Source organism: Labrus mixtus, chromosome 7 (genome assembly GCF_963584025.1).
Source record: "Labrus mixtus chromosome 7, fLabMix1.1, whole genome shotgun sequence".
Lineage (NCBI taxonomy): Eukaryota > Metazoa > Chordata > Actinopteri > Labriformes > Labridae > Labrus > Labrus mixtus.
Window position 1 is genome coordinate 30,447,599 of NC_083618.1, and position 27,736 is coordinate 30,475,334.

General features: G+C 41.5%; 3 protein-coding genes across 4 annotated transcripts in view; 1 reads left to right on the plus strand and 2 right to left on the minus strand.

The window, feature by feature from the left end:
* The window catches only part of map1lc3a (microtubule-associated protein 1 light chain 3 alpha), a 10,096-nt gene extending 9,772 nt beyond the window's left edge, over positions 1 to 324 (minus strand). The window contains exon 1 of the mRNA XM_061041543.1: positions 165 to 324. Within this exon, the coding sequence (XP_060897526.1) occupies positions 165 to 204 (40 nt within the window). The 5' untranslated portion in view covers positions 205 to 324. The remainder of the gene's footprint in view (positions 1 to 164) is intronic.
* A 2,121-nt stretch (positions 325 to 2,445) lies between these two features.
* Positions 2,446 to 7,819, minus strand: dynlrb1 (dynein, light chain, roadblock-type 1; the record flags this gene model as incomplete). The annotated part of the gene is made up of 3 exons (XM_061041688.1): positions 2,446 to 3,031; positions 5,075 to 5,242; positions 7,735 to 7,819. Coding segments are annotated over 3 exons (297 nt in total), but the record flags the coding sequence as incomplete, so codon positions are not given.
* Positions 7,820 to 10,601: 2,782 nt separating this feature from the next.
* Positions 10,602 to 27,733, plus strand: ssuh2.1 (ssu-2 homolog, tandem duplicate 1). 2 transcript variants are annotated; one of them, XM_061041582.1, is made up of 12 exons: positions 10,602 to 10,748; positions 17,192 to 17,287; positions 17,387 to 17,471; positions 18,031 to 18,160; positions 18,322 to 18,382; positions 18,656 to 18,780; positions 18,857 to 18,919; positions 19,894 to 19,973; positions 21,340 to 21,432; positions 22,933 to 23,038; positions 23,460 to 23,567; positions 25,483 to 27,733. In XM_061041582.1, exons 1-12 carry the CDS (start codon positions 10,724 to 10,726, stop codon positions 25,615 to 25,617), a joined length of 1,107 nt encoding a protein of 368 aa, XP_060897565.1. In that variant the 5' UTR covers positions 10,602 to 10,723; the 3' UTR covers positions 25,618 to 27,733. The 2 variants fall into 2 exon arrangements, with proteins under 2 accessions (XP_060897565.1, XP_060897564.1); XM_061041581.1 differs by lacking the exon at positions 19,894 to 19,973 and adding an exon at positions 20,041 to 20,147.
* The last annotated feature ends 3 nt before the right edge of the window (positions 27,734 to 27,736 follow it).

The window sequence follows — 27,736 nt, forward strand, 5'->3', positions numbered from 1 at the left end:
GATTATTGTCTGAAGCATTAAAGTGAATTTAAAGCTGATGTAAAGCAGTTCTAACAGCCACATGAAGCTTAATAACACCATTTAACTACACTTAGCTAGGTCAGCTAGCAGGCCGGCTAACTGCTCTTAACGCGTCAGAAAAATAAAAACACTTCTTTTCTTACCGAATGTCCTCCTTTGTTTGAAGGGTCTGTCGGACGGCATGTTTCTCAGTGTTATTACACAGATATAAACTTCTTATTGCGCAGTTTAACAGCTTACAGAGCGACTCGGTCACAGAGAAACTCAAGTGTTTCTGCTCGTCCCTCAAGTCTGAAGCCAAATAACAGCTCGCGACAAACAAAGCAAGTAAATCGAGGAGGTGACGTCACCCGCTGAATTTAAAGGGGACGTTCACCCGTTACTGTGTTACACTTTTATTATCACTATAGAACTGCGTTTATGAAGCCAAAACCATTAAAGACACGTTTTTTAAATGACGTCACATAAAAGCGTTTTAGTGCTGTGTCCATAGGCTGTGTCATGTACAGTAGTGCTGACAGGAAGTGATGCAAGTTTTATGCCCTCAGTGGTCATACTAAACTGTGTAATTACAACAGCTTTAAGAAAATTAAGAAAAAAGTTTTAGACTTGTGGCTTCAAAGAGATTCAACAATCTTAGGAGGGACTCTTTTGACCAGAGGATGGATCTTCTAGATGTGTCTACCCTGCTCTCTCTCTCTCTCTGTCTCTCTCTCTCCCTCTCTCTCTCTCTGTCTCTCTCTCTCTCCCTCTGTCTCTCTCTGTCTCTCTCTCTCTACCTCTCTCTCTCTCTGTCTCTCTCTCTCCCTCTGTCTCTCTCTCTCTGTCTGTCTCTCTCTCTCTCTCTCTGTCTGTCTCTCTCTCTCTCTGTCTCTCTCTCTCTCTCTCTCTACCTCTCTCTCTCCCTCTGTCTCTCTCTCTCTCTCTGTCTCTCTGTCTCTCTCTCTCTCTCTCCCTGTCTCTCTCTCTCTCTCCCTCTCTCTCTGTCTCTCTCTCTCCCTCTGTCTCTCTCTCTCTCTACCTCTCTCTCTCCCTCTGTCTCTCTCTCTCTCTCTGTCTCTCTCTCTGTGTCTCTCTCTCTCTCTCTCCCTCTCTCTCTCTCTCTGTCTCTCTCTCTCTCTCTGTGTTTTTGACTCAACAGTTTATTCTTGAACTTTGAGTAGAAAACAGGCATCATCATCATCATCATCATCATCATTGGAAGAAAACAGTAGTCCATACTAATGGATCCAAAGCTGAGGGTGTCTTTGGATTTACTAAATACTTACTGTATTTATTATTTAAAGAGGTGGGAGGTTATTACTGTGTCCCAAAGTTACCAGTTAAACTTTACAAATTCTATCAAGCTCTTTTGGTATATAAATAAAATTTAAATTCACATAACTTCTCCTCACACAGATGAATATATTTTTAAAGGTAACAAGTCGCTTTGTGTATATATTTATGGTTATGATTCTGATGATGACGATGACCATATTAAAGATGGCGTTGATGCTGATGACCATGTATTAACTTTTAGTGCAAGAAAAAAGTGCTCTGCCTCTGGTCACTTCCTGTCAGCACCTGTGTGTCCAATCAGACTTAAAATATGTTAATTTGCACCGACTGACCTCTCCCCCTTACCTGAACCTTCTCATCCAGGTCTACACTTCCTCCCACCCACTAAGCTCTGCCAATGAAACCCAATGAAAGGCGTCTGATCCGACCTTCACAGCAGACCTTAAAATCTCCATTTCAAGTCAGTGAGGCGATTATTTTCATGTCGGGTTAATCTTTATTTTTAATTATTTTTTGGGCCTTTTTGGCTTTATTAGATAGGAAACATTGAGGGGGGGATGTCATGCAGCAAAGAGGGGAGGTCGGATTCAAACCCACAGCCGCAGCGCTCCCATGTTGAGTTAATCTTTAAAGTCATTAGGTCGCTCTTCAGATTAAACTCACATGAAGACGAGAGAATCGTCGTTCTCGTCAGAATCTTTCGGCTCATTGTTTTTGTTCTGTCGTCTGAATACGGGGGACCTATGATCGTCAGTAAACTACAAACATGACCTCAAAAGAAATCCTGCTGATGCTCAGTGGTGTAGTGCAGGGTATACGCAGGTGTGTCCATAAGGTACCCACTTCTAAATCCCCTCTGATTTGATAATTGCCAAGTATTCTCTAACATAATTGATGTAAAGAGGGTCTGGCATGTCACTGTTTATCCTCTGCTGGAGGGAGTATACCTCCTTCTTCAGGCATCACTAAACCACTGACTGATGCTGAGTGTGTGGATCAGTAACTGCTGAGACTAAAGATGATGTCAGTCTTAAAGATGCTTTTAAAACGTCTTCAAACACACACTAGATCATCATCCTGTTAAAAAAGTTCTAAAGCTGGTATAATAATGTTTATAAAACACAAAGAACATGAGAGGACACACGAGCATTTTGACATTTTTAATTTCATAACGAGTTAAAAAGAACCATCAGAGACGTTAAGTTTAGTGTGTTTTCTCTGCTCAGCGGTGAAATCCTGAACATTCACTTCTTTTACCAAAATATCAATAAATAACAAACCCGAGTTTTCCACCGTTGGTAAAGAAGACAGCCTCAAACTTATCGATGAGCTGCAGCCTCGCTCTTTAATGAGCTTTACTTTTATTTGTACTCGTCCAGTTTTCCTTCTTTTCGGTGTGAAGTAACGCGTTTGCAGAAAAAAACAATAAGACAGAGACGTGACATCAGAATGAATGTGGCGAGGGAACACGCTGGAATGCTAATGGATAGAAAGAGAAAAGGTTTGCACTGCAGAGTGACAGCATGCTGCGCGGATGATCCACCTTCAGATCCTGACTTTACTTCCTGGTACAGAAAGTGCATCGAAAGCTTCGGGATGACGGGTTCTTTAGACGAGAGCAAAGAAAGAAAAACGCTTGGCTGTTTTGATATGAGAGAGAGAGAGAGAGAGAGAGAGAAGCTCCTCCTTCAGTCTGAGGGATTCTGAATGACGATCAAGAAATAGTCCTTATCTGAGGAGAGAGAGAGAGAGAGGGGGAGAGAGAGAGAGAGAGAGAGAGAGAAAGAACGTTTTTAAACTGTACATGGTCAAATAATGAGACAACTTAACAACCAGACAACACAAACAGTCAGGCACTTTGTGATCTAAAGAGGAAACTCTTAAAGACATCATGTTTCAATTTAACATCAGTCACATGTTGATTCGTCATGAGGCCCTTTCCTAAACAGAAACCTGTTAACTCTGTCAGATCTTTGCACAATCCTCATTCTGCTCCCATCCTCTGCAGCGCCTCCATTTCACCTACAGAACTTTTTATCTTCTCTGTGTCAGTGGATGTTGTATGCAATCTGTCTGTCTCATGTGTTTTTCTGCACTAAAACAAATTCTTTGTAAACCCACTTGGAAATAATCCTGATTCTGAATCTGGGTGTAAAAGAAGTTTTTCAAATAAAAACAAAGCCTTCTTTTTTTCACCACTAAATTGTCGCTGATGAATCTGAGGGCAGCTGATAGCGAGCTAAAGCTTCATCTGACAGCAGGTGTCTGTTCAGTTAAAATGTATTCATGTTCAGGGAGAATGCATTTATCACGATTATGAAAGCTCATGTCGCGATATCAAACAATGAAATTGCGAAACCTTAATTTCATCCCAGAACGATGCTTAAAATGTTAGACCTCCTCTTTGGAAACCTGAACGTTTATTTAGCTAAATTCTCGTCTTCGTCAGCTCATGAATGTGTAAATATCTCACTCTGCCTGCAGAGGGAATAATTAACAACAGAGAGTACAGTAGGACTCTTCTCCTGATATTATCACATCATCACGCTAACTCTTCAGAAAGCAACGTGACACAAAGCTGAACGCTGCCTGTGTGATGCAGAGTCGAATGATTGGATCATATGTTACTAAAGGACACAGAGAGAGATTCTCTTTATCAGATACTTTGTTGTTGAGTGTACTCGACGATCATGGCTCATGTTGTGGAGTCAGAGTCACTGCTTACCACTGACTCAGTGTTGATGCAGTGTCCTTCCAAGGTGAAGTTTCCTCTGCTGTTTAACACAAATCTAATATGTTTCTCATTCCATTGGCTTTAAGCTGTAGTTCTAAGGTTTCCCTTCTTTACATGAAGCTGAATCTAACCCGAGGACTCCAGCAGTCTGACTCCGGATGATCACGTTGGTATCTTAAGAAGTTATGATCTAGTGAGGATGAATGTCGCTCTTTGTGTTTCCAGGCTGCGGGCCCAACAGAGCGACGCTCACACAAAGCAGGAATTTAAAACCAAACAGACGTTTACTCTGGAAGATCCTCTAATTTAATCAAAGATCCTCCGCCTCATCAGGCTGCAGTTCAACTTTAAATTCATTGTTTTTTAAGAGTTAATAAATACTGCAGGTTTTACATCACAGAAGTTAAATTGATTTAAAATGCTTTCAATGTACATCAGGACATTATGATTGTTGTGTTAAGATTTACTTAAATCATCTAAGATGGAATTTTTCTTCAAGAAAGTTTACTCCAGGTGAGGAAATAGGCGTAACAAAAACATTCTGGATATTTGTGACGCTCTGATTTGGTCATCGGGCTGATTTTCATGATTCTACCAGGACATCAGGCAGCGGTCGAAATACAGACAACAGAGGAACCTTTTAGTTCCTTAAAGAGAAGAACCCCGATCTATTTAGTTCTGGGACCTTTGTTCTTCTGTGTGTGTTGCTTGAACATTTTATTTCTGCAGGGTCACAGGTCGACCATTAAAGTCATTATAGAATCGACTTAATCGTCTGTCCACTACTTGAAGAGTCCTTGAGCAAATCACAGAAATCCTGTTTGCTTCCACTGTGTCAGGATGTGAAGGAGCTGGATTTGCATCGTACACAAACATCTGCCTTATCAACGTGTTTTTAAACATGAATCTGGATTCTTGTGCAGAAATAGTTCAGTCATAAAGGTACCGTTAAATTTCAGAACATAAGTCGTACTGGAATACAAGACGCAGTCTGATTTTGGAGGAGAAACTTCAAAGTTTCAGGTGTTTTTCCCCTCTCACCTGGAGCGATCATGATCTCGTTCTTCTTGGAGCGAACCCGCATGAAGGTGAGGTCGTTCTGGGGGTCGATGTCTCGTACTGTGCTCCTCGCCTTCATCACCAGCTGGTGGAGGAGTCCCGCGTACTGCATCGTGCTGGCGTTGTCCAGAGTGGTCTTAATAGGAATACCTGAAGAAAGAGAGAGAAGTGAGTTCATCTCCGTCCATGCAAAGAGTTTCTGTGTGAAGTGAAGAGTTACCAGAACACTGATGTGTCTGAAACCTCAATGTGTTTTTTTGTTTTTTGCATTAAGCGGGGGAGAAAAGTTAACCAGGCTACTTTTGGGACAAAATCCCTTCACATCACCATGACAACATGATACATCCAGAACTCTGCTGCTCGTCTTCTCACAGTAACCACATCACCCCCGTTCTTCACAACCTCCACGCGCTCCCCTTCCCCCAGCGCATCCACTTAACTCCTCATCACCTTTAAAGCCCTCCCTGAAATCCCTAAAAACTCACGTCTTCCTCATCATCTACAACCACCAACAAACTCTAATCTCTTCCTCCTTCTTTTAGATTATTTCTTTGTTTTGTTTTCACTGTTTTGTTGTTGTTCTTTGTTAAGCGTCTTTGACTTGTGCTATAAAAATTGAATGCATTATTATTATTATTATTATTATTATTATTATTATTATTATTATTATTATTTTGACCTCATGAAGTCACATATTTTTATAATATAATTATATAAAAACAAAAATATCAAAAGCACTTGCTCTGGTACACAAAGTTAAGGATTCATTAGATGATAAAGCATTGTACAGTTTATATAACTCATTGATTCTTCCATATCTCACATACTGTGCTGAAGTATGGGGAAGTGCCTGTAAAACATTCACCCATTCAATTTTCATTTTGCTAAAAAGAGCCATAAGAATCATCAGTAGAAGTCAGTATAGAGATCCATCAAACCCGATATTCATTCAGTTAAAGTTGTTGAAATTTCATAAATTAGTTGATTTCAGTATTCTGCAAATTATGTTTAAAGCTAATCAGAAAACGTTGCCAAAAAAAACATTCAAAACAGATTTGAAAAAAGGGAAAGCCGTTATAATTTAAAAGGAACAGAGATCTTTAATAAACCGAGATTCAGAACCAAATTGAGGGAACGTTGTTTTACTGTGAAAGGAATCTCAACAGAGAAACTAAAGAATCTAAATCAAACATGATATTTAAAAGAAAAATTAAAGCCAGTTTGTTGAATAAATATGTGGAAATATGTCAGTGAGATGTTTTCTTTCGTGATGCTGTAACAAAAATGTATTGTGATATACTTTGTGTATAATGAATTGGTAAGGAGGACTTACAGGGGGGCTGCCAGTGGCTGTGTTCGCCTGCAGCCAATTTAATTTAATTTTAATTGTTTTTGAACGAAGTGTTTTGTTTTGTTTTAATTAATGTTTTGTGAAAGAGGGGCAGATATTATAAGATTAATCTTCTTTCTGCTCCTTTTCATTCAAAATTTGAGATTTTATGTTTGTTTGTTTTTCTTAACTTTATTGTTTGTTTGAATTAAATAAAATTTACCAATAAAAATAAAAAACACAAGTGTTTATTTGATGCTCTGTAAGACAGAAGCATACCAGCTGAGTTTGTTGTTTTGGTGGGAGGAATCAGTTCTGAGAAGAGAGAACACTGTTTTGAGTGCTGGGTCTCATTTTCATAAATATTTGAGTTTTCATTTTGTGTTTACAGTTTTGAGAAATTGAGACAGTTTCTGGAAATGTGTTTAAAAGTTTGATTTAATACTGCTGATGTAAAGGGATGATTAACGAGTTTAACATTCATACATCAAATACAACGATCTGCTATCAGCAACAGAGAAAGCCCTGTCCCCCCAGGACCGAAGGTTGGTCCTGCAGGGGGGGGACAGAAGGTTTGCATCTGCAGACCTGAGAGTGTCGGTGGAGGAGGTGAGACAGGTAGGTGGGAGACAGGTTGTGGAGGGCTTTGAAGGTGAGGATGAGGAGCTTGAAGTGGATACGCTGGGGGACGGGGGAGCCAGTGGAGGTCATGAAGAACGGGGGTGATGTGGTCTAGGGGACGGGGGAGCCAGTGGAGGTCATGAAGAACGGGGGAGATGTGGTCTAGGGGACGGGGAGCCAGTGGAGGTCATGAAGAACGGGGGTGATGTGGTCTGGAGGAGACGGGGGAGCCAGTGGAGGTCATGAAGGACGGGGGTGATGTGGTCTAGGAGACGGGGAGCCAGTGGAGGTCATGAAGGACGGGGGTGATGTGGTCTCTGGTGAGGGAGTGTGTGAGGAGACTGTTGCTGTAGTCTAATCTGGAGGTGATGGATTCGTGGGTGAGGGTCTGAGGGTCTCTGCAGCTGAGAATGAGAGGGATGGGCGGAGGCGGGCGATGTTTTGGTGATGTGTTTGTTGTAGGAGAGGGTTTGGTGATGACACCAAGGTTACGGATGTGGGGGGGAAGGGAGACTCCCCCCACACTCACCTCTTCATCACCGCCTACAACCACTAACCCCCCCCCCCCCCACATTACTTCTTCATTGTGCTGTCCTCGTCGTTTTTTGTTTTGTTTTATGGTTTTATATCTTTGGGTCCCTAGAACAGCGCTATAAAAAACAATATATTATAATAATGTAAATGTTCTTACCCTCTGAGTTGACGATGATGATCCCCTGAACTCCTTTCTGACCCTGAATTCTCTTCAGAGTTTCTTCAACTTCCGCCTGGAAACAGAAACATCAGTTAACATTCACCTGATTTAATTCAGTTACTGTGATGAGTTATAAGAAAAAGAAACACAATATTTAATCAACAAATGAACACAAGGCTGCAAACTCTGTCAAAACACACTCTGAAAGGCTAACGGGCTAGCTGTGCTAAACAGACAACGCCCGACTAGCATAAGAAAGCCGTAATTAAACACTTATGTGACGTAAATATTGACGACAGTGACGACACGAACACGAACATGTTTGTAATAAAAGCGGGGCAGCCCTCGCTTCCTACCATTTTAACGAAAAGTGGAGAAATCTGTGTTAGAAACGCGTCTCCGAGCGCAGCACAACAACGGCTAAAAGAACAGCTTTGTTGCTATGACAGGACAACTGACGAACACATCCGGGTCAACGGCCGCAAAAGCTGCGTTCACGTTCCAGGACAAAAGTTGGAAAACAGAACTAGTAGGGTGTCCTGCTAAGGTGAACAAGCGCAATAAAACTTGTTACAATCGACTTTTTTTTTTTGGTAAAGATGAGTGTAAATATTCAAAGGTTAAACATCATCAACACATGGAAAAATTAAAGCTACGTGCAAAATATCTTTAATATATGACCAGAAAAACGCCCAGAAACTGTTTTATTGGGTTTGTTTGTGTTCCTGGTTGAATCTCACACTTACTTTGTTCTTTGTTTATTATGTTTTGTATCAGCACCAGCTGTGATTTAAATTGCTGAAATGTTTGTGTTTTAAAATGTTGTGTGAAAAAGAGGAATTAAATGTTGTTTATCTGGAGCTAAAGGTTCATCACCCACAGTGATGTAGTAGAACCTGAAGAAGAGGGTATACTCTTAATTTAGTGTCCCATCCAGCAGAAGATAAACGGCCTCTATTATAGACAATGACATGTATGACAACTCTTACACATTTAGTTCACCTGAAAAATAGTCCTTTAATATTTACTCTAAACTTCTGCTGCTTGGTATCGTTATGAAATGAACATATATTTCCTGTTCTTTTTGATGCTGAAAAAAAAGAGAAAATCGCTGATGCAATGTACTGGATGTTTCCAGGTTGTGTCATTGAACATGTTTAACTCAGGCTGAGCAATCACAGGGGATTTAGAAGTGGGTATAAATGGGTATAAACCCAGTGTATACCCTGCTCTACATACTGATTATGCACAAAACAAAGAACATGATTGAAATAATTGATGGGAATGTTGATCACTAAGTGATAAGAAAGTGAAAACTCCCTCCTCAAACTCAACTGTCTCCAGCTGTTTTGGTCAAGTAGACTAAAAGTGTAAAAAGGGACCACACAGCTGAAGACATCAAGTTAAAACTCAACATAGAAGATGATGAAAAATAGTTCTTTATAGGTCAGGTAAGAGAGCAATAAAGGCTTACAACATAAACTTTAAATATAGAAAACAAGTGTTGTAAGCAGTACAAAATGAGACAGAATAAATAGCCTAAACAATGGAGTGGTTTATTATCTGCAGTAAATAACTCTGTTTGAAATACATACTGTGTTGAGAATTTCTTATTTGAACACAGAAATCTATTTAGAATCATTTTAAAGTGTAACAACATCGATGTGGAAACTTCCAGCTGTTTGAAAACGGAACTTTTCCCATAATTATTTTAGATTTAAAGACAAATGAATGATCATAGGAGGTAAGAAACAAACAACTCGATAAGAGTTTATTCATCAGGGAATTAAAGAAAACCTTAACTTAGGTTATTTCTCTTTACTCAGTCTGTCCTCGTTGATGCTGGAGAGTCAAAACTCACTCAACAGAAAAACAAAGTTTTCAGAAACCTTGAGCTTCTCAGAAATGATGTTATGCAATGTTACTAAGTTTTTCTGACCCAACATAATCACATTCTAAAAATAAAACCGCTTAAAAACATGTCATTAGTAGATTGTAAATGTTTTAAAGATGCAACAGGATCAGATTGTTTTGTAGGTTTCCAATCCGCGGGGGGGAAAGAGCAGCTTCTATACTGTTGTACATATTTCTTTCTGTAGGATGTGAGTCACTCAGTGATTGTAAATCTGTATGGATGTAAACATGGTGGGCGCAGCCAGCAGCTGCATCAACTGAGACCTAAACAGACAGGCCTGGACAGGAAGTTAAAAGAGTGCGCTTTCAAAATAAAAGTATAGATAAAAAAAATATGGGTCTTCAACAAGCAGCAACCTCCAGTGCTGAAGAATGAAGTGTAAATCCTGCAGTTCCTGGAGTGTCCACTAGAGGCTGGCTGCAGAAGCACAGGAAGTCACATACACACCCATTCTAAAAAGCCTGTTTTTACAGCAGAGATTAACATGTTTACAGCCTGGTTCAAAAAACCAAATAGGTGTGATTAGCTCATGTCTCGATGGACACACACTGTACGGGGGGTGAATGTTTTGATGACTCATCAGTTTTGATTTGATGAAGGATAAGAGTTATTCACAATAAGGCGTGTAGCTGACCTGATTGACAGGTGGGCGCGGTGTAACGGTTTGTCAGGAGGTTTAAAACCCGCCTCAGCTCCAGCTCTCAGCCTGTCGTTAGGTTGACTGAAAGTTAGACTGAGACAGCATTTCCAGCATGGAGACCGCCATCGATGAGACTCCAGCGCCCCCTGCAGGAACAGACGGGGGACGTCACTGCACAGTGAAAGAAGGAAAACAGATCTGAGAAAAAGAAAAAAAATCATTTTAAACAATCACCTGGCAGGTTTTGAGTCTGTGTTGTTTTTTTTAAGGAGCACACAAAAAGAACTAGTGAGTTAGCATTTAGAGTTTTGCTTTTATTGCGGAAATCCCAACCGGAAGTTTCACTCGAGTCGTGCCGTGACCGTTTGAGTTGTAACATCTTTTACACTCAAAGACTTCAGTCACGTCAAACTCCTGAAAGCTGCAGAGAAATGGACGAGACAACAGACTTTCTTGGTGAGAAAAAAGCTTTTTGTTTTAATGACTAAAGGAAAAAAAACTTTGATATCGAGTTAAGTTTTTTTTATCTTCCGTTTGTTTTTCTGTCTTCATGTTGGAGAAGTTGTTGCACTCCCTCAGTGACATTACACCCCTCCGTGCTGTCCGGAGGGAGAATTGGAGTCAGGCAGGGGCTGTTCTGGTTTACGTTTCTTTACTTGATGTGAACTTTAGGAACAAATTAATTCGTTCAGCTTAAGAAGTTTTAAAGTAGTGTGATGCGTTCAAAGACGTTATTTGAAACTTTACAACAGTTTTCAGACGCACGTTATTTACTTGTTACCACTGCTTCATCACTTTGCACACTGTTGCATTCAGGGTCTCATGTTACCAAAGATTCCATTATTTGTGGTGTTTCTTAAAGTATTTTCTTCTCAGAGTAGTCAGCTAAGTTCAGTGCTCTGCAGATAAGACTTTATGACTTCACTGAGGAGTTTGCCTGCATCATTAAATGTTACGTAATTTGCACTATGGTTGTATTATGGAGTATATTTTACGGAAGATGATTAGGGACACTAAAAAAAAAAAGAATTAAAGTCAGAATCCTAAATCTGAAAAAAAAAAGAGTCAGAAATTCTTTAATCTCAGACTAAAAAAAACAATCTTAATTTTTGGCTGGACAATTAATTGAGTTTAAAATTTTCAAGTAAGATTTTTTTCAGAACAAGAAAAATGACTGGCAATTTCCAAATACTTATCGTGATCATGGCTGCGCTCCACTTCGCTCACGTTCCAGAAACGGATCCAGTGGGGCGGGGCGCTGTCCGAAGGAGCAAAACACTTACGCTGATGGACTGCGGTGCGCACAGAGTAGGGCTGGGTATTTCCCACAACCCCACGATGCGATATGGTGATATAAAATGATTTAAGTTAATGACCATGTCCTACAACTTAAAACACTTTAATTCAGCTCCTCAGAGATCCTAGAAATACATTAAAATATTTTAATCCCAGAGCTATGACTAAGGCGTTATTGTGAGCTGCACCATCGCTCTATTGTCTTTAAAAACTGTCATCACAGATTTGCAGCCGTATCCATTCTGTAACATCTGCATCGACTTGTATTTGTAAGGAGCACATGACGATATATTGAAACATGGATTTTTTTTGAGCACAGCCCTAACACAGAGTATGTGGAACTGAGGTGTAACACTTACTGGCGCCGTGTTTGCTGAGGGTCCAAGAACGCTCCTTCGGGACGTTTTGGTCATTTCTTTCTAACGGGTGATTTTGTGTTAAGTGGTGGAAAAGGTTTGTGGTGTCGCCCGTTTAAACCTCTCACGTCTTCTGGTGTAGTTAAAGGTTTAAATCTATCAAACGTTTGATATCCTGATGATTATCGTTATTATCGTTTTATCACCTAGGCCTGACTGTGCGTCTAATCTGAGGGTCAGAAAAGAAGCAGAAAGAGAGGAAGTTTGTGTGTGTGCTGCCAGGCCGAGAGCGGGAGGAGGAGGTGTTTGTGTTTGTGAAGCAGAGCGACAGAGAGAGCACGAGCTGATGTGACACCCGGCTTCTCTTTAATGTCATACACTGAAGTCAAATTTATTTTCCAACGTTTGAGAGACTGTATGGTCAGGAAAATTTGCTCTAAAGTCATGGAAATGTACTGACAAAACTATGAACTCTGAATTGGTATTCAGACTCGAGTACTCGTCGTTGACCCCATTATTCAAGTAACATTTCGTTACTGTGCAAGCGCTGCTTTTGGCTATAAAACATGAACTCATACAGCGTTACATGTCTGACCCAGCTTTTTGTTTTCACCTAACTGAATATAATATATATATATATATATATAATGATAAATAATTAACGGGATACAAACGTATGACTTCTCCGGCCACGGCTTCAGCTTTAGGACACACCGAGCCAGATTTCAGCAAAAACAACTGTTTCTCTCCTGGAACATATTATTACACCGAAAAGCAAAAGCACAGCAAACACAGAACCGTCTGCTACACCTGTGACACGTCAGTCAAGAAAAGTGATGTCTGGAAGTACTTCGACAAAAATTATGAAGTTAACGTGCAGTGCAAGATATGTGGCGTTTAACTTGCACACCATAGAAATACTAGTTTGATGCTTAACCACGTGCGCTTAAAGCACGAGGAGAAAACAGCGGAGACAGAAAACAGGCAGTCTTGCATCACGTCATTTGCTAGCCCTGTTAGCACACGTCGTTGTTAGCGACGTCGTTGAAATTGAAATCGCTTTCTGTTGTTGGTTATTTATTTATATTTATGTTTAAATATTGGATGTTTATGTCATTTTACAGGCACAAAGTCTACAATTCAGGTCCAGGAGGTCCGTGTCCGACGGACCCTTTTTTTGTTTTCATTTAAAGGCTTTATATGTGATTTTTTGATCCAGCAGGTGTCGCCCTTGAGCACCAGCATGAAACCAAAACAACTCGCGCTGCATTGTTGTGTTAGCATGCTAATGCTAGCGATCTTTATTATGCTCGTATCTTCACACTGCATGTAAATTTACCTGAAATGAGCGTGATCTAGAAACACAGTTAAGCAGTGAGTACAGTATGTTATTCTTCTTTTCTCTAGTCCCTCAATTAAACAACTTTTATACACGAGGGGAGGAGTCAGCCGGCCGTCCGGGCGATGTAAACAAAGTGAAGATAGGACTCTGAAAACTCTGAAAACATCACAGACAGTGGGACTCGGGTGTTACACCCATTGTAGACAGTCATGACTCACAGAGTTATTTTCAGAGGATATACTTGATTTATATTTAAGTGTGAAAAATCACATAGAAAGACTTTAAAAAAATAAAATAATAATCTGCGTGTACTCGTTCATTAGGTAATTCGAGTAATCGAGTACAGGGATTACTGTAAATTCTCATGCCTAGTATGAAATATTGGGTGGTGAATAATAAACTTGTTAAAGGAGTGATAGTTGCAGCTGAAGTTCCCTGTAGGTTTCACAGGTTATTCTCGTGTCTTGTGTTTAAGGTCGACCCGTAGTTCAGTCTGCATGTCTCAGTGAACTTTGATGCAGAGAAAGAGAAGAAGTGGAGGAGTGCTGCAGGAGTATTTTCCACACATTGTCCAGTGAAAGTCGTCAGTAATCAGGCCGGCTTTGTTCTCTCCTTTTTATAACTCCCCCTCCCCTCTCTCTCTCTCTTTTTATTTTCCCCTCTCTTAATGAGTCTCTCCCTCCCTCCCTCCCTCCACCCGGCGGTTCTCACACTCGGTCCATCGCGACGCAGATCTCTTCGGGGAAACACCTTCTCGCTGTTATTTTTAGCCCCCAGCCGGAGTTATTGTGTACAGCGTGGTACAAACACTCTTGACTCTTGTTGTATTTTTATCCGCCTGGCATAAAAAAGCAGGACGAATGAAAACCTCCCAGGGGAGCCGCTGTTGTTGGGGTGAAAGTGTTTGTTTGGGTCAAACCATGACGCACTCGGTGCCTCAGAAGCGTCTCGGTCAAGGTGCTATTGTGTGTCGTTATGTGATATTACATTGTTGTGTAAAAACATTAGATTCTGTGGTATGTGGTGCTGCTCATGTTGCTGCCAAGCTGCAGTTAGAGAGGTCAAAGCGTGACATAAGTTTGATATTTTAGTGACTCACGGTAAACCCCCAAAACAGTGTGGCACTCCTGTTCGTCTTCATGGTGAAAAGTTGCATCAGACATACTGAAAACTATTTGAAAGTTTTCTGGCTTTTAAGCTTCTAAATTTGAACTCCGTTTGGCTCATCCTGCAGAAGCTGAAGTGTAAAATCCTGCAGTTCCTGGAGTGTCCACTAGAGGCTGGCTGCAGAAGCACAGGAAGTCACATACACACCCATTCAAAACAGCAGAGATGAACATGTTTACAGCCTGGTTCCTCATGGGCACACTCTGTACGGGGGGTGAATGTTTTTTAGATTTTATGAACGATACGTGTGATCCATAGTCGGGCTTAGACTTCCAGCATGGCCGCTGCTGCCCATGAGCCTCAGGAGCCCGCTGTCGTAACAGACGGGGGAGGTCACTCATGCTTCGTCCGTTAATATTTACAGTCTATGGTCAACACCCGCAGGCTGCGTTTTCAGAAAACAATACCATATATATGTGCTATAAAACCTTATAAACACATCAACAAACACACATAAGGACAACGTTCTGAACCGTCAAAACGGAGTGTTTTATTCTGAAAATAAACAGGATGTTTTATTGTTGTTTGGGTGTCTGACTTCCTGTCCCGCTCGATCCGCTCTGTGGTAAATTGATGCGTCGTTCTCCGGCATTCAGCTAAAATAAAAGCCTTGTGTATCTTCTGCTGCTGCGGAGGAGGAGCATTAACCATCGTTTCACACTCGGGTAGCTCGTGGTCAGACTCCCTGTGATGGTTATGACATCATGGCTGATACTCAAAACCACTATGGAGAAAATAAACAGGATTTTTAGAGAATCAGATTTATTGTCCAGGTATGCTCACACACACACAAGGAATTTAACTTGAGTGAACTGTGCTCTCTTATGTACAGGTACAACATTAAATATCAACAATAAACAGAATGAGCTGTTTGATAAAATGGGTGTCAGAGCACAGCGGCGCTTTCATCCCATCATGTCTGAAAGAAACATTTAACTCTTTTTAGTCTCTGACAGATCGTCCAAACTGGTATAGAACCAGTTCAGCACATGAACCTGTCAGAAAGAAAAAGTGTTCTTTAAACTTATAAACCAAACTAAACAAACAACACACAGAAAACAAACATTAATACCAGTGTATTAGGTTAATTATCGTGTCAGTGCGGGTCTTAACCTCTGAGTGGATGATCTATTTATACGCAGTGTGTGGGTGGGGAAGTATTTGAATAGCATTATGTAGTTATTGCAGTTGTCTTACAGACAAAAGGAGGGGTGGGGTCTCTACTGTCAGAATGCAGATAAGCCGAAAATTAATGTAGCTTACAGGGAAACCATGGAAACGCCTCTCAGAGCCTCTACTGGGTTCAACACAGACTCTCACATGTTCTGGACCAATGAGGGAGAACTTAACTTAAATCCAAGCTGTTGGAGGAATGTGGAACAGGTGGATGTAGTTTGTGACGCGACTAAACAAAGAGGCAAAGTCTGAAGGTATGTGTTGGATTAATGGAGGATTGCGCAGGCCTTATGTTGGTATACTAGACTGGAGAGAGGGGCAAAGCCGTCGTGACAGCAGTTATTTGATATGAAGAAAAGACAAGTCCCTACCTGAGAGATCTACTCTCCCGTTAAGCCTTTAGAGGCCTGATCCATTTGCAGAAGTGGAGTGAATTAATCTGGGCAAAAGACCTAAAGAAACACAGATGTGCACATACAGGATGTGGCTGTGAATGGTGTGGTTATTGCACTTTGTCCTTGTCTATATGGACAATGGGAGGGGTCTTCATGGGCTGTGAGTTTGTTGAAATATGAGGTTGGAACAGACTTGAAAAGATAATTGAATGCTTACGTATGAAAAATGGAGTAATGAGTGTGAAAGTGATACTGAGCATGTTTTCAGCGGTGTTTGTGCGAGCTGTGGCGTCTGAAGCGCCTCGTCTGTTACATCAGGCAGAAACCAGTTTCCTGACAGGCTCCTCTCGAGAATGCATCCTCCCTTCCTGCAGCACTGACACACACACACACACACACACACACTGTCCCGACCATCCTCAGCATGCTGCAGAGACTAAAACGTGACTGACGTTTTGACTGACGAAAGTTAGGAGATGAATTCAACTTCAGAATGAGATTTCTGGATATTTGTGCAGATAAAAACAATCTGCTCTTCACGCCAGCTCCGTTCTTCAATTCAAATTCAAATTCAAAAAACTTTATTTTTCCCCTGGGGGGCAATTCAGAAGCACACAGAGCAGTAAATTGCATTGCTTGCATCTCATGTCTATAGCATCGAGTGTATAAAACATGGACGTAAGCTTAGTGATGTCACCCGTTGGTGTCTGAAGAAGCCCGGCGATGGCGGTCGCCATATTGGAAATTTTTATCAATCCAACTTTTAATCAATCTAGAAAAATACAAACAGCTGGAGTTCAGGCGAGGTTAAAGCTTCCTTGCAAACAGCTACAACACGCCTGCCTGTCACTCAAATCAGCCACACCCCCAATTATGTAAATGTTTGAATAACTCTCCGGATTGATGTAATTAAAACAGATGAGTTATAAAAACATTGAACACCCTTACAGTGTGATACATAAATGAGCGATTGTTACTAATTCAGTGTTTGGACCAGGCTGTAAACACATTTATTTCTGGGCATTTTAATGAGATTTTTCAGCAGGCTTCAAGTGGACACTTGAGGAACTGCAGTTTATTACACTTCTGCACTGGCTTCACTTTTCAACAGTGTTTTTGATTTCAATGGGATGAAGTAACATCCTCCTCTTAACGCCATCCCTCCAGGTTCATGTGATCCTACCATACCAGAGGAGGGACCGTCAGCGCCCCCACCTGGCTGGTTGGATGATGTACATGGATACCAGGGCCACAAAGGAGGAGGTGAGACTCTCCTTCCCCCTCGTGTCTTGATCTGGACATCTGAAATGATTTACCCCCAAACTTCATCTCCTGTTTTTTTGTGTTTCTGTGTATGAGCAGAGAATGATAACCCGTTGTATCCTCCTCCACCTGCATATAACCCCACGCCTGAACTGGACAGGAACACGTCTGTGCCCAATGTCAGGTAACACTCACATCAGTACTTTATCTTTAACAGACTAATCTGATGATTTTAAACTTGATAATCAATGTCTCTGGACACTTTGGTTTCTTCTTGAAGTCACAGAAAAAGATCTGATGAAATAAAAGGAGGTAGTGACCGAGACCAAGACATACCTGAGACCAGAGTGCTACGAGACCGAGTCAAGACCAAGACGAAGGCAGGACAAGACAGAGACCATAAATATAAAAAAAAAATCCTCATCTTGTGTGCAGAGGGCGTGTCACTCACTTAGACCGTAACTGGGAGAAAAATCTTAAGTTATTTGTTCTTTTAGAAAGAGGCGTTTTCCTTCTAATCTCAGTGATGGCGAGGGAAAACAGACGATCAGTGGTGATCTTGATTTAAAATCCAGAGTCCGCCCAGTCTCAGACCGAGACAAGACCGGGTAAAAATGCTTTCGATTCTGAGACGAGATGAAGACCTTCAAAAAGTGGTCTCGAGACCAAGACTGTTTTTGAGTTCCACAACACTAAAAGGAGTATCATACTGAGTGTGTGTGTTTGTGTTTTTCCTCCTCTAGGGTCCCTATAGTGTCAGAGGATGTGGCCAGAGAGGCCTTGCTCAAGTATGTGGAATCAAAATGGAAGTACAGCGCGAAACCTGCCAGAAACCTGACCTTCAAGGAGCTCAAACCCGTCACTGTGTACAGGGTACGAGACAGTCTGTGAGAAAAACATAGATCCATTCACGTGTTCTCTTTCTTTTGTTGAACCAACATCGACAAAGAAAAACATCCACTTTGAGGATTCCTAGTTTGAGGGCTAAGATACGTGATTAACCTTCAACACGTTGTTTTTTCTTCTTTCTGCAGTATCGACTGGAGACCTACACCGAGACGAGGACCAGCTCCTGGCAGTTTGAGCACTACAATGGTAAACCTTAAAAAACGAAATCACTGCTCACAGCTTCTCTTTTCATGCATGACAGGACTTTAATGCTGCAATGGAAACAGGTGATGACAGAATTACAGGTCATGAAGAGGACTCAGATCTGTTTGAGAAATGTATTCAATCAAATATTTTGAATTTAAAAATGTAGCCACAGTCACGCTGTCATTCTGTGGGAAGCTCTGAGAAAAAAAAAACTGCGAATTGACGTGTTTTTCTGAGACTACAAGGTGGTTATTGTAGTTCTTGTTCTCACAGGACAGCCGGTGGACGGTCCCCAGTACGGGGTGAGTCCTGCACCCTGGGACATTCCTGTGGTGTTACCTGAGAGATTCACTGAGAGGGTGGAGCAGCTCCGCGTGCCGCACTCGTCCGTCATCAAGGTAAAACATTTTCTTCAACAGATACTGTCGTCCTCCTTTATGTGTTTATGTGTTCACTGATGTCTGTGTGTCTCAGGTGTGTCACAAGTGTCACGGCTGTGGAAGGACTCGCTGTGGTAGCTGCTTCGGTAAAGGCCAGGTGAGATGTTGATGAAGTTAATTATTCAGTTCCTTTCACATCGCAGACTCATTTCAGACGTGCACATACAAAGCACCTGAAGTGTCTTAATCGTACTTTAGACAACGTTTATGACATCGACATTTTAAAGGCTTGTTTTTGACTGAAACCTTTTTTTGCTGTTCAGGTTATTATCACTTTAAGGCTGCATGCTGCTTTATTTTCACCATGTTGTGATTCACATCTGGCAAACTGAGGGGCGTCCAAAACGGCCGTGTGTGGGGGGTTGCCTTAAAACCGCCTACCTTCTCTGGTCCAAACAAATCCAGAGCATTCAGGAGCAGAATCTAAAGTTAGAAGGAGGACATACTGGCTGCTGCATTGTTGTCAGAGAAGCAGGGAAACGCCCCTCCAATGCCCATAAAAGGGCGTAAAATGGAGGTAGTTCATAGGGGAAGTGACACTCAAAGAGCTGACAGCATTTAAACAATGTATTTTTCTGACTCTGATGAAGGAGAACAAAATAACCTATAATGTTGGGCTTGCATGGCAGCACTCACAACGTGTGCGTAGATTCTGTTCTTCCTTTGAACACATTCCTGAAAAGAAAAACTTTGAATGTTTGAATCTTCTTGAAAACTGCGAAGGCGGGGTTTAGGGAACAAAATTCTTCCTCAGAAAATTTGGAGATTGTTTTCATAAAGTAAAAGATGCAACAGTTAAATCTTTGCTTACAGTCAGTTCCCCTTTTTATATGATTATTTATCTTTAGTAGATCATCTCCCTTCTAACACGAGGTAGAAGCTAAACCCTAGCTACACCCTCAATGTGTCCTTCTGATCTCATACTGTAACTTAAAGGAAGAATGTGCGACATGTTCCACATAAAGAAGCATTTATGCTGGAAAAAGACAAATGCATGGCCGAGTGTGTAAATGTTGCCTCTTCTGTTTAGTTTTTTTTCTGTTGAACTCAAATTCTCGTCTCATTTTGCAGAAGCGTTGCACTTTCTGTCACGGTCACGGTCACACCAGGAATAGGCGTTGCACCTCCTGTCACGGCAGAGGTCGCAAGAGGTGGGAGTCCGGTCTGCCTTCCTTCTTTTCCTGTCTGTTTCTCTGAATTTCCTTCTTCGTCTTGCAGAGTCGTTGCTCTAGCTGCCATGGCAGCGGTTACAGAAATAGGCCGGGCAATCACAAGAACTCTGGGAGAACGCGTTGTACTTTCTGTCACGGGAGAGGCCGTAAGAGGTGAGAGGAGACCTGAAGACCCGGACTAAGAGAGTGTGGTTTGAGAAGTCTGATTAAAGTAGAGTGACTGATTTTAGTTACAACAACACATTATCTACACACGTCTACACCTCACCGTTACTAAGTATTTAAAATAAGCTCTGTGGTCATAAAGGTGAATGATACACCTGACAGGTGGACAAGGCCTGATCGGTGGTAGTGATGTTTGCAAAGAATAATTGTGTATCGTCAGCATAAAAAGAATTGTGCAAGTTCTATCAGAGGATTAGTCATAATAATTTAAATATTTAAGATGTTGTTTACAATATAATATTACGATTACAAAGAAATGTAGACGTTTGGATTTATTAACACAGAAATAATTATGAGAGCAGAGAAATATTTCACAGGTTGAACACAGACGAGGCAGACAAAAATAAACAAAAATAGACTTAAAGCTAATTCTGTTTCACAAAATGTTTCTGTCGTAACCTTTTATCTACCAGACGCTCCTTACTTTATTTCAAAATAAAAGCACACAGCAAGTAAAGTACTCTCAGCTTGAAACAGTAAAAACCCTTCAAAATAAAAGCCTAACAATGTGTTTTATTGAATGGGAAACAATGGAATTTCAAACATGCGATTAAAAACATGATTCATCGAGATAAAAAGATTTAATCGTTTTTGACAGACGTAGCTTTAAGTCAGACTCTTCCAGTCTCCTGTATTTATATCCCACGTTTAAAAAAAAAACATTGAAGTTTATTGGTGCTGCCAAAGAAAAGACGCAATTTACAAATCGGTGAGGCGGGAGACATTCTTAATTTGTGAGATAGCTTGTTGCACAGTTTTTCTGGCAATAGCTGAGAAGGCATTGTGACAGAGGCGTCTCCAGGATATCTGGGCCCCATGAAGTAGACCCTGTGGTAATGCAATAACCACGCCTCTGTTACACTAACGACCTGTCAGAGCTTTAAATTAAACATTGTCCAATGATGTGCTGCCTTTCACTGTTTTAAGGACGCAGTGGTTGTGATGCATTCTCTCGCTCACTAACATTCAGGGACCCCTCCTGTTTGCATGGACGCACATGTATATTCTTAATGTTTCTACACTGTCTGGCTTTGCATAAATTGCTCTTCTCTTGCATATTGTATGTCTGCGTTAATATGAGAGCAGGCTGCAGAGATTTGAATCTTTGTCACTCTTTCAGGTGTATTTCCTGTCAGGGCCACGGCTTCAAGACCTGCACTGTTTGTCACGGCAGCCAAAACCTGCTGCACTTCATCCTGCTCACAGTGACATGGTATGTTTAAGCCATGCACACACACACACACACACACACACACACACACAGACACACACACACAGACACACACACAGACACACACACACACACACACACACACACACACACACACACACACACACACACACACACACACAACACAACCTTCAAACTGGACCCCTCCTCCTCCTGGGCTCATCGCCCCCTGCAGGACGTAGTGTGTACGTTTACTGCTTGTACCTACACTGCAAGCTAACGCACGCTAGCTCAAGCTAACCACCTGTGTTTGTCACCTTCCTGTCCAACAGGAAGTAGACCAACTCCACGTCCACGGGTAAAAGACAACACAAGGGCTGTATCCGAATTGCCAAGTACCTACTCAATCTGGCAGTAGGCAGTAGGCAGTACCTACTATCCTACTATACTATTTGTTCCTACTTCTTCTGATTCATTCAGTAAGGAAGTGACGTCATGTTACCCGAACCGGCCACATTCACCCGTTTTTTTGTTTATCTTTATTGAAGAAGAGTAATGCACATATACAGTCAGGTAAACAAAAAACAATATCACAATGTAAATCAAGTAAAAGATTAAATAACTAAATCACATACAGTACATAAAGAACAAAGTAAAGACAGTAATATACAGAATATAAAATAAACCAATAAAGACACATTTAAATAGTGAAATCATTATTTAAATAGAGGGAGAAAGGTTTTATAATAATGCAGATATTTGTTATATTTTCTGTTGTTAATTTAAAGTAGTGATTTCAGTCGGGACTTTAAATTAAGATTCAATTAATCCACGCTCGTTTGTTTTGCTTTGGAGGCAGATGTGAAGTGACGATTTACGTTTAATTGCGCACTGCATTGTGGGTAAAATATAATTCATTTTCTGAAAGCACGCATCCGATCCATACTGCATGAAACCAGGAAGTTAATATCCATACTGAAATGTTCAGTATACTGAGGAGGACCCACAAAATGACCACTGAATGACCACGAGAGTTCAGTATGCTGAAAAGTTCTGACTACTGAACTGTGGATATTCAGAAAGGGCCAAGGTTCACCCTCGTTTTAGAACGAGCTTTATCCACTTGGTGTTTCTCCTCACTCTGATTATATTTTCTCATCTTTGCTGCTACATCCACGTCCGTCATATTCACCGCTTTGAATTGTATCCACTCCTAAACTCACCTGCTGCGCTGTCATTGGCTGGAGGAAACACACCAGCTCCCCGCCCAGAAACGTCCCGAGTCAACCAGAACAAAGCAGAAGAGTAAAATCCAGTCAGAGGACAGAGTCTCTGCAGACACAGTCACCACCACACATGTACGGAGGCCCAGAAGGGACAATGGAGCAGCTTCACTTTAGTCTGTATTTTAGTTTTGAGGAAAAATCTGCTGACTGTACCTTTAACACCTACACCATACATGACCACTTTACAACAGCTTTAACCTTACATTATCCACATCTACTCCTTGTGTCTGTTTTCTTAATGTGTGTTTGTCTGCAGGAAGAACAACGTTGAGGATTTCATTCCGGACCGTCAGCCCGACTTTCCAGACAAGAAGTTTGAGGGGGTGACGGGAGATCCTTTCTTTGTGGATGAAAACGTTCTGGTGAGGACGAACACTTCTTTTTCTTTCAGGATGTAAACATGTGAGAGGAAATATTTCAGTGATCATAATTAAAACTGAAGAATCCAGTCTTTCAGTCCTCCCTGACTCTGAGAGTACGAGTATCATTTCTTTTCAAATCTTCTGATGTGTTGATTGATGTCTTTTGTTCTCTGTGTGAAACGATGATGCTGCTGTTTAGTCAGAACTCTCTTCTTGAAGAGTTCTTGTATCTCAACGAGAAGATTCTCCTGGTAGAATAAAGGGAACATCGGGATCGCCGATAGCCCAGCGGTTGTGACCCGTGCCCCATGTACAGAGGCTGTAGTCCTCTTTGCTGTGGCCGTGGGTTCGAGTCCGACCTCGGCCCTTTGCTGCAGAGTGTTCCTGATGAAACTGGGTGTCTTCTCTCTTCGCCCTGCAGGTGTATCCTATCCAGGGCTTCCCCGATGACGAGATCTGTGCTGTTTCTAGAGCCATGATAAACCAACATCTCAATAAATTCAGCTCCACCAGCCGCATCCTGCAGCAGGTACCAACAAAACACAAAAAAAAACAAAAGATTATTTGTAACTGAGACATACAGTTTAATGAACTCCACACTGATTATTTAACAAGAAGTGCTTCAACAGATGCTCCATGTTCAGACATTTTCCCCCTCTCTCCAGCTGTCCTATCAATAAGGGCAAATGGTTACAATTTTGTAAATGGACTTAAGATATCCTTTACCCCACAAGGGGAAATTCAATTTTTACACTTTGCCTCACACACATGCGCAAACAGGATCCTCTGGACATGCACTAATTAGAGATGTCAGAGTGAGGGGGCAGCGAGGGGGGGGGGGGGGGGGGGGGTGTTGGTGACTTGCTCAAGGGCACCTCGGCGATGCTCAGGAAGTGAAATGGCATCACCTCCAGGTACCAGACCAACTTCCAGACTTGGTCCACACCGGGACTTGAAGCAGTGATAGTGACCCCCACTTGAGCTTGTATATTTCTTTTCTAGTCTTCTGACTACTTAAATCGCTTTCACGCCGCAGGTCACTCGTACACATTCACACGCTGATGGTAGAGGCCGCTGTGTGAAGAGTCCATCAGTATTAACTCATCCATTCATACACATTCACACACTGATGGTAGAGGCTGCTGTGTGAAGAGTCCATCAGTATTAACTCATCCATTCATACACATTCACACACTGATGGTAGAGGCTGCTGTGTGAAGAGTCCATCAGTATTAACTCATCCATTCATACACATTCACACACTGATGGTAGAGGCTGCTGTGTGAAGAGTCCATCAGTATTAACTCATCCATTCATACACATTCACACACTGATGGTAGAGGCTGCTGTGTAAAGAGTCCATCAGTATTAACTCATCCATTCATACACATTCACACACTGATGGTAGAGGCTGCTGTGTGAAGAGTCCATCAGTATTAACTCATCCATTCATACACATTCACACACTGATGGTAGAGGCTGCTGTGTGAAGAGTCCATCAGTATTAACTCATCCATTCATACACATTCACACACTGATGGTAGAGGCTGCTGTGTAAAGAGTCCATCAGTATTAACTCATCCATTCATACACATTCACACACTGATGGTAGAGGCTGCTGTGTGAAGAGTCCATCAGTATTAACTCATCCATTCATACACATTCACACACTGATGGTAGAGGCTGCTGTGTGAAGAGTCCATCAGTATTAACTCATCCATTCATACACATTCACACACTGATGGTAGAGGCTGCTGTGTAAAGAGTCCATCAGTATTAACTCATCCATTCATACACATTCACACACTGATGGTAGAGGCTGCTGTGTAAAGAGTCCATCAGTATTAACTCATCCATTCATACACATTCACACACTGATGGTAGAGGCTGCTGTGTAAAGAGTCCATCAGTATTAACTCATCCATTCATACACATTCACACGCTGATGGTAGAGGCTGCTGTGTGAAGAGTCCATCAGTATTAACTCATCCATTCATACACATTCACACGCTGATGGTAGAGGCTGCTGTGTGAAGAGTCCATCAGTATTAACTCATCCATTCATACACATTCACACACTGATGGTAGAGGCTGCAGTGTAAAGAGTCCATCAGTATTAACTCATCCATTCATACACATTCACACACTGATGGTAGAGGCTGCTGTGTGAAGAGTCCATCAGTATTAACTCATCCATTCATACACATTCATGCTTGGGGTTAATCGTCTTGCCCAAGGACGCTTCGGACATGTAGTTGCAGGAGCTGGGGATCGAACCCCCGACCAAACGGTTGAGAGATGACCGACTCTACCACTGAGCCACAGTCGCAAAGAAAAGGCCAAATGAACCTGTTGTATGATATGAAATATGTGTGATTGTGTTTCTCTGAACTGTATGATACTAATGTTAATGTCATGACGTCCTTTTTATTTTCTGTCCTCAGCGTCAGACCATCGAGATGGTTCCTCTGACTCACGCTTATTACACCTACAGCGGGAAAGACTACAGCTACTTTGTCTACGGGACGGAGAACAAAGTGTTTGCCGCCAAATATCCCACAGCGTGCTCGATTCTATAAACATCACATGCTTTATGTGTCCTGTGCTCAGGACGGCACATGTTCAGCTGTAGCCCAGACTGTACCAACATGTAGGCCTCTATACAGGCAATGTATCACAGAGATGTTGTATTGTGTCAATATTGTACCAGTTTGTTTACAATAGTCATCAGAATTAACGTCATATATTCACCAGTGTAATCCTCCGAGTCTGCAGACATCAGTGGTCAAACAAATAATCGCCCGTTGGTACCTTCAAACTGTTCATCCCTTTGAACGAGTAGATATAACGTTTCTTTAACATGAGGGGCTGAAGCTGCAGGTTTTCAGATAATCGGCGGCAGTAGCTCAGTCTGTAGGGACTTGGGTTTGTGCATGTGTATATATTTCAGCCTATGAGTGTGTTGCATGACTTAGGCTGCAGAGTGTAAAAACGGAATTTCCCCTTGCGGGATCAATAAAAGTAAATCTTAATCATTTCATCTTTTTAATTTCCCATTTCCTGTAAACGATGTGTGGTTACATCACCTGACCACCGAAGTAAAACCGGGATATGAGTTTGGGGCAGTTGGGGCCTTTTTACAGCACACAGGACGTGCCGGTGTTACGTTTTAAATAGTGACCATGTTAAGTGGTGACTTTCCGCCTGAATGCGTCTGTGGTTGTCGGACGTTATGTGTCCAAATAATGGCCTCTTTGTTTAGTTTTTTATTAAATACATATCTAATAAGTATGTATGACATTGTGATGATACAAAAACTGAACATGGAGGTATTTGTTTGGACACTTTCAGTCGCGTTTGTCTGAAAGTCTTCAGTTAACACGGTCACTCTTTTGGCCGTAACACCAGAATGTCACTTTACTGATGTTTAAATGTAGAGGAGACTCTCACTCCTTACATCGATGTAGGATGAAAGTCTACAAAAGTATAGAGAGAGAGAGTGAGGACAGACGGATTTGAGCGCGGGCCTCCTGCTTGGAGGACTACAGCCTCCGTACATGGGGCATGCACAGTAACCACCAGGCTAACGGGGCCCTGTTAACACAATATGTAATGTGAGCATGAGGAGAAGTGTGTTCTTTCAGCGTCTAACAGCGTTAATCCACAAAGTTCCTCTTCTCTGTGTTTTCTTTCTCAGATTAAATACTGTAGTAGAAGAAGAATTTAGTCTTGTTTGTCAGAAGTGTGTGACCTCACATGAAAGCTATGAATATTAAGTGTGATAGATTTGATACATTTTGTGTAAAATTAGGTTTTTATTTTCATTCAGACGAGCAGATGAATGCAGCCATGATGTCTGACAGGCTCCGTGTAATCCAGCAGTATAGAGAATAATCTGCACGTGTGTACTAACCGCTAACGCTACCTCTGCGTCGTCTCATCAGACTGACATTACATTTACATCCCATTCAGTATCCTGCCTGACGGATCATGTTGTTCTGATCTCTCCGAGTTGATTTATAGACGTCTTTAATGTCATATCCAAAGTAGACCCCTTCCAGAGAGGGGGTGTGGTCAGACACAGCTCATTTACATATTTAAAGGTACAGACACAGAAACAGTCTGTTCTGAGCAGGGCTGAAATAGAGGGGTTTATAGACATGATCAAATACAGGATCAGAGTGGATTTAGAACAAGAAACTTCACACACATGTTTTGAGGAGCTCTGAGACTTATTTACACTGAAGAAGAAGAGGAGGATATGTGACCTTTAAAGCTACAGACCAAAGTCTAGGATGGCTCTCGATCACTGTTCTCTGCTACAAACTGTATGTGTTTAAACTTGTTGTTGTGTGTATGTTTTAACGTTCTTATTCTTCAGCTCAGGACTCTTTGTGCATCAAATCTAAAGTTATGAATACAATCCATCCTGACGCTCGTCTTTTATAATAGTTTTTTGTACGTTTGATATCGTATCAGCCTTTGAGGGCTGGCTTTCACCACTTTTGTATTTTATATGTTAAAGAAAAACTAAAATTGTTTTTTAATGTATGAATGGGAGTACCTCTTAAACTAACTCACTCAGACTCTCTGAGGCTCAACGTCTGTTTATCATTTCAAATATTTTATACAACACGTCAAAATCTGACAAATGTAATCAGTAAAAATGTCACCAATAAAGTTGTTGAAAACGTCTCT

Excerpts from the sequence above, each read along its gene's own strand:
- ssuh2.1 (XM_061041581.1), top strand. The coding sequence starts at position 10,724 with ATGGACGAGACAACAGACTTTCTTG. Across the intron at positions 20,148-21,339 it reads CACGGGAGAGGCCGTAAGAG|GTGTATTTCCTGTCAGGGCC; the intron begins GTGAGAGGAGAC and ends TCACTCTTTCAG. Across the intron at positions 23,039-23,459 it reads TTGTGGATGAAAACGTTCTG|GTGTATCCTATCCAGGGCTT; the intron begins GTGAGGACGAAC and ends TTCGCCCTGCAG.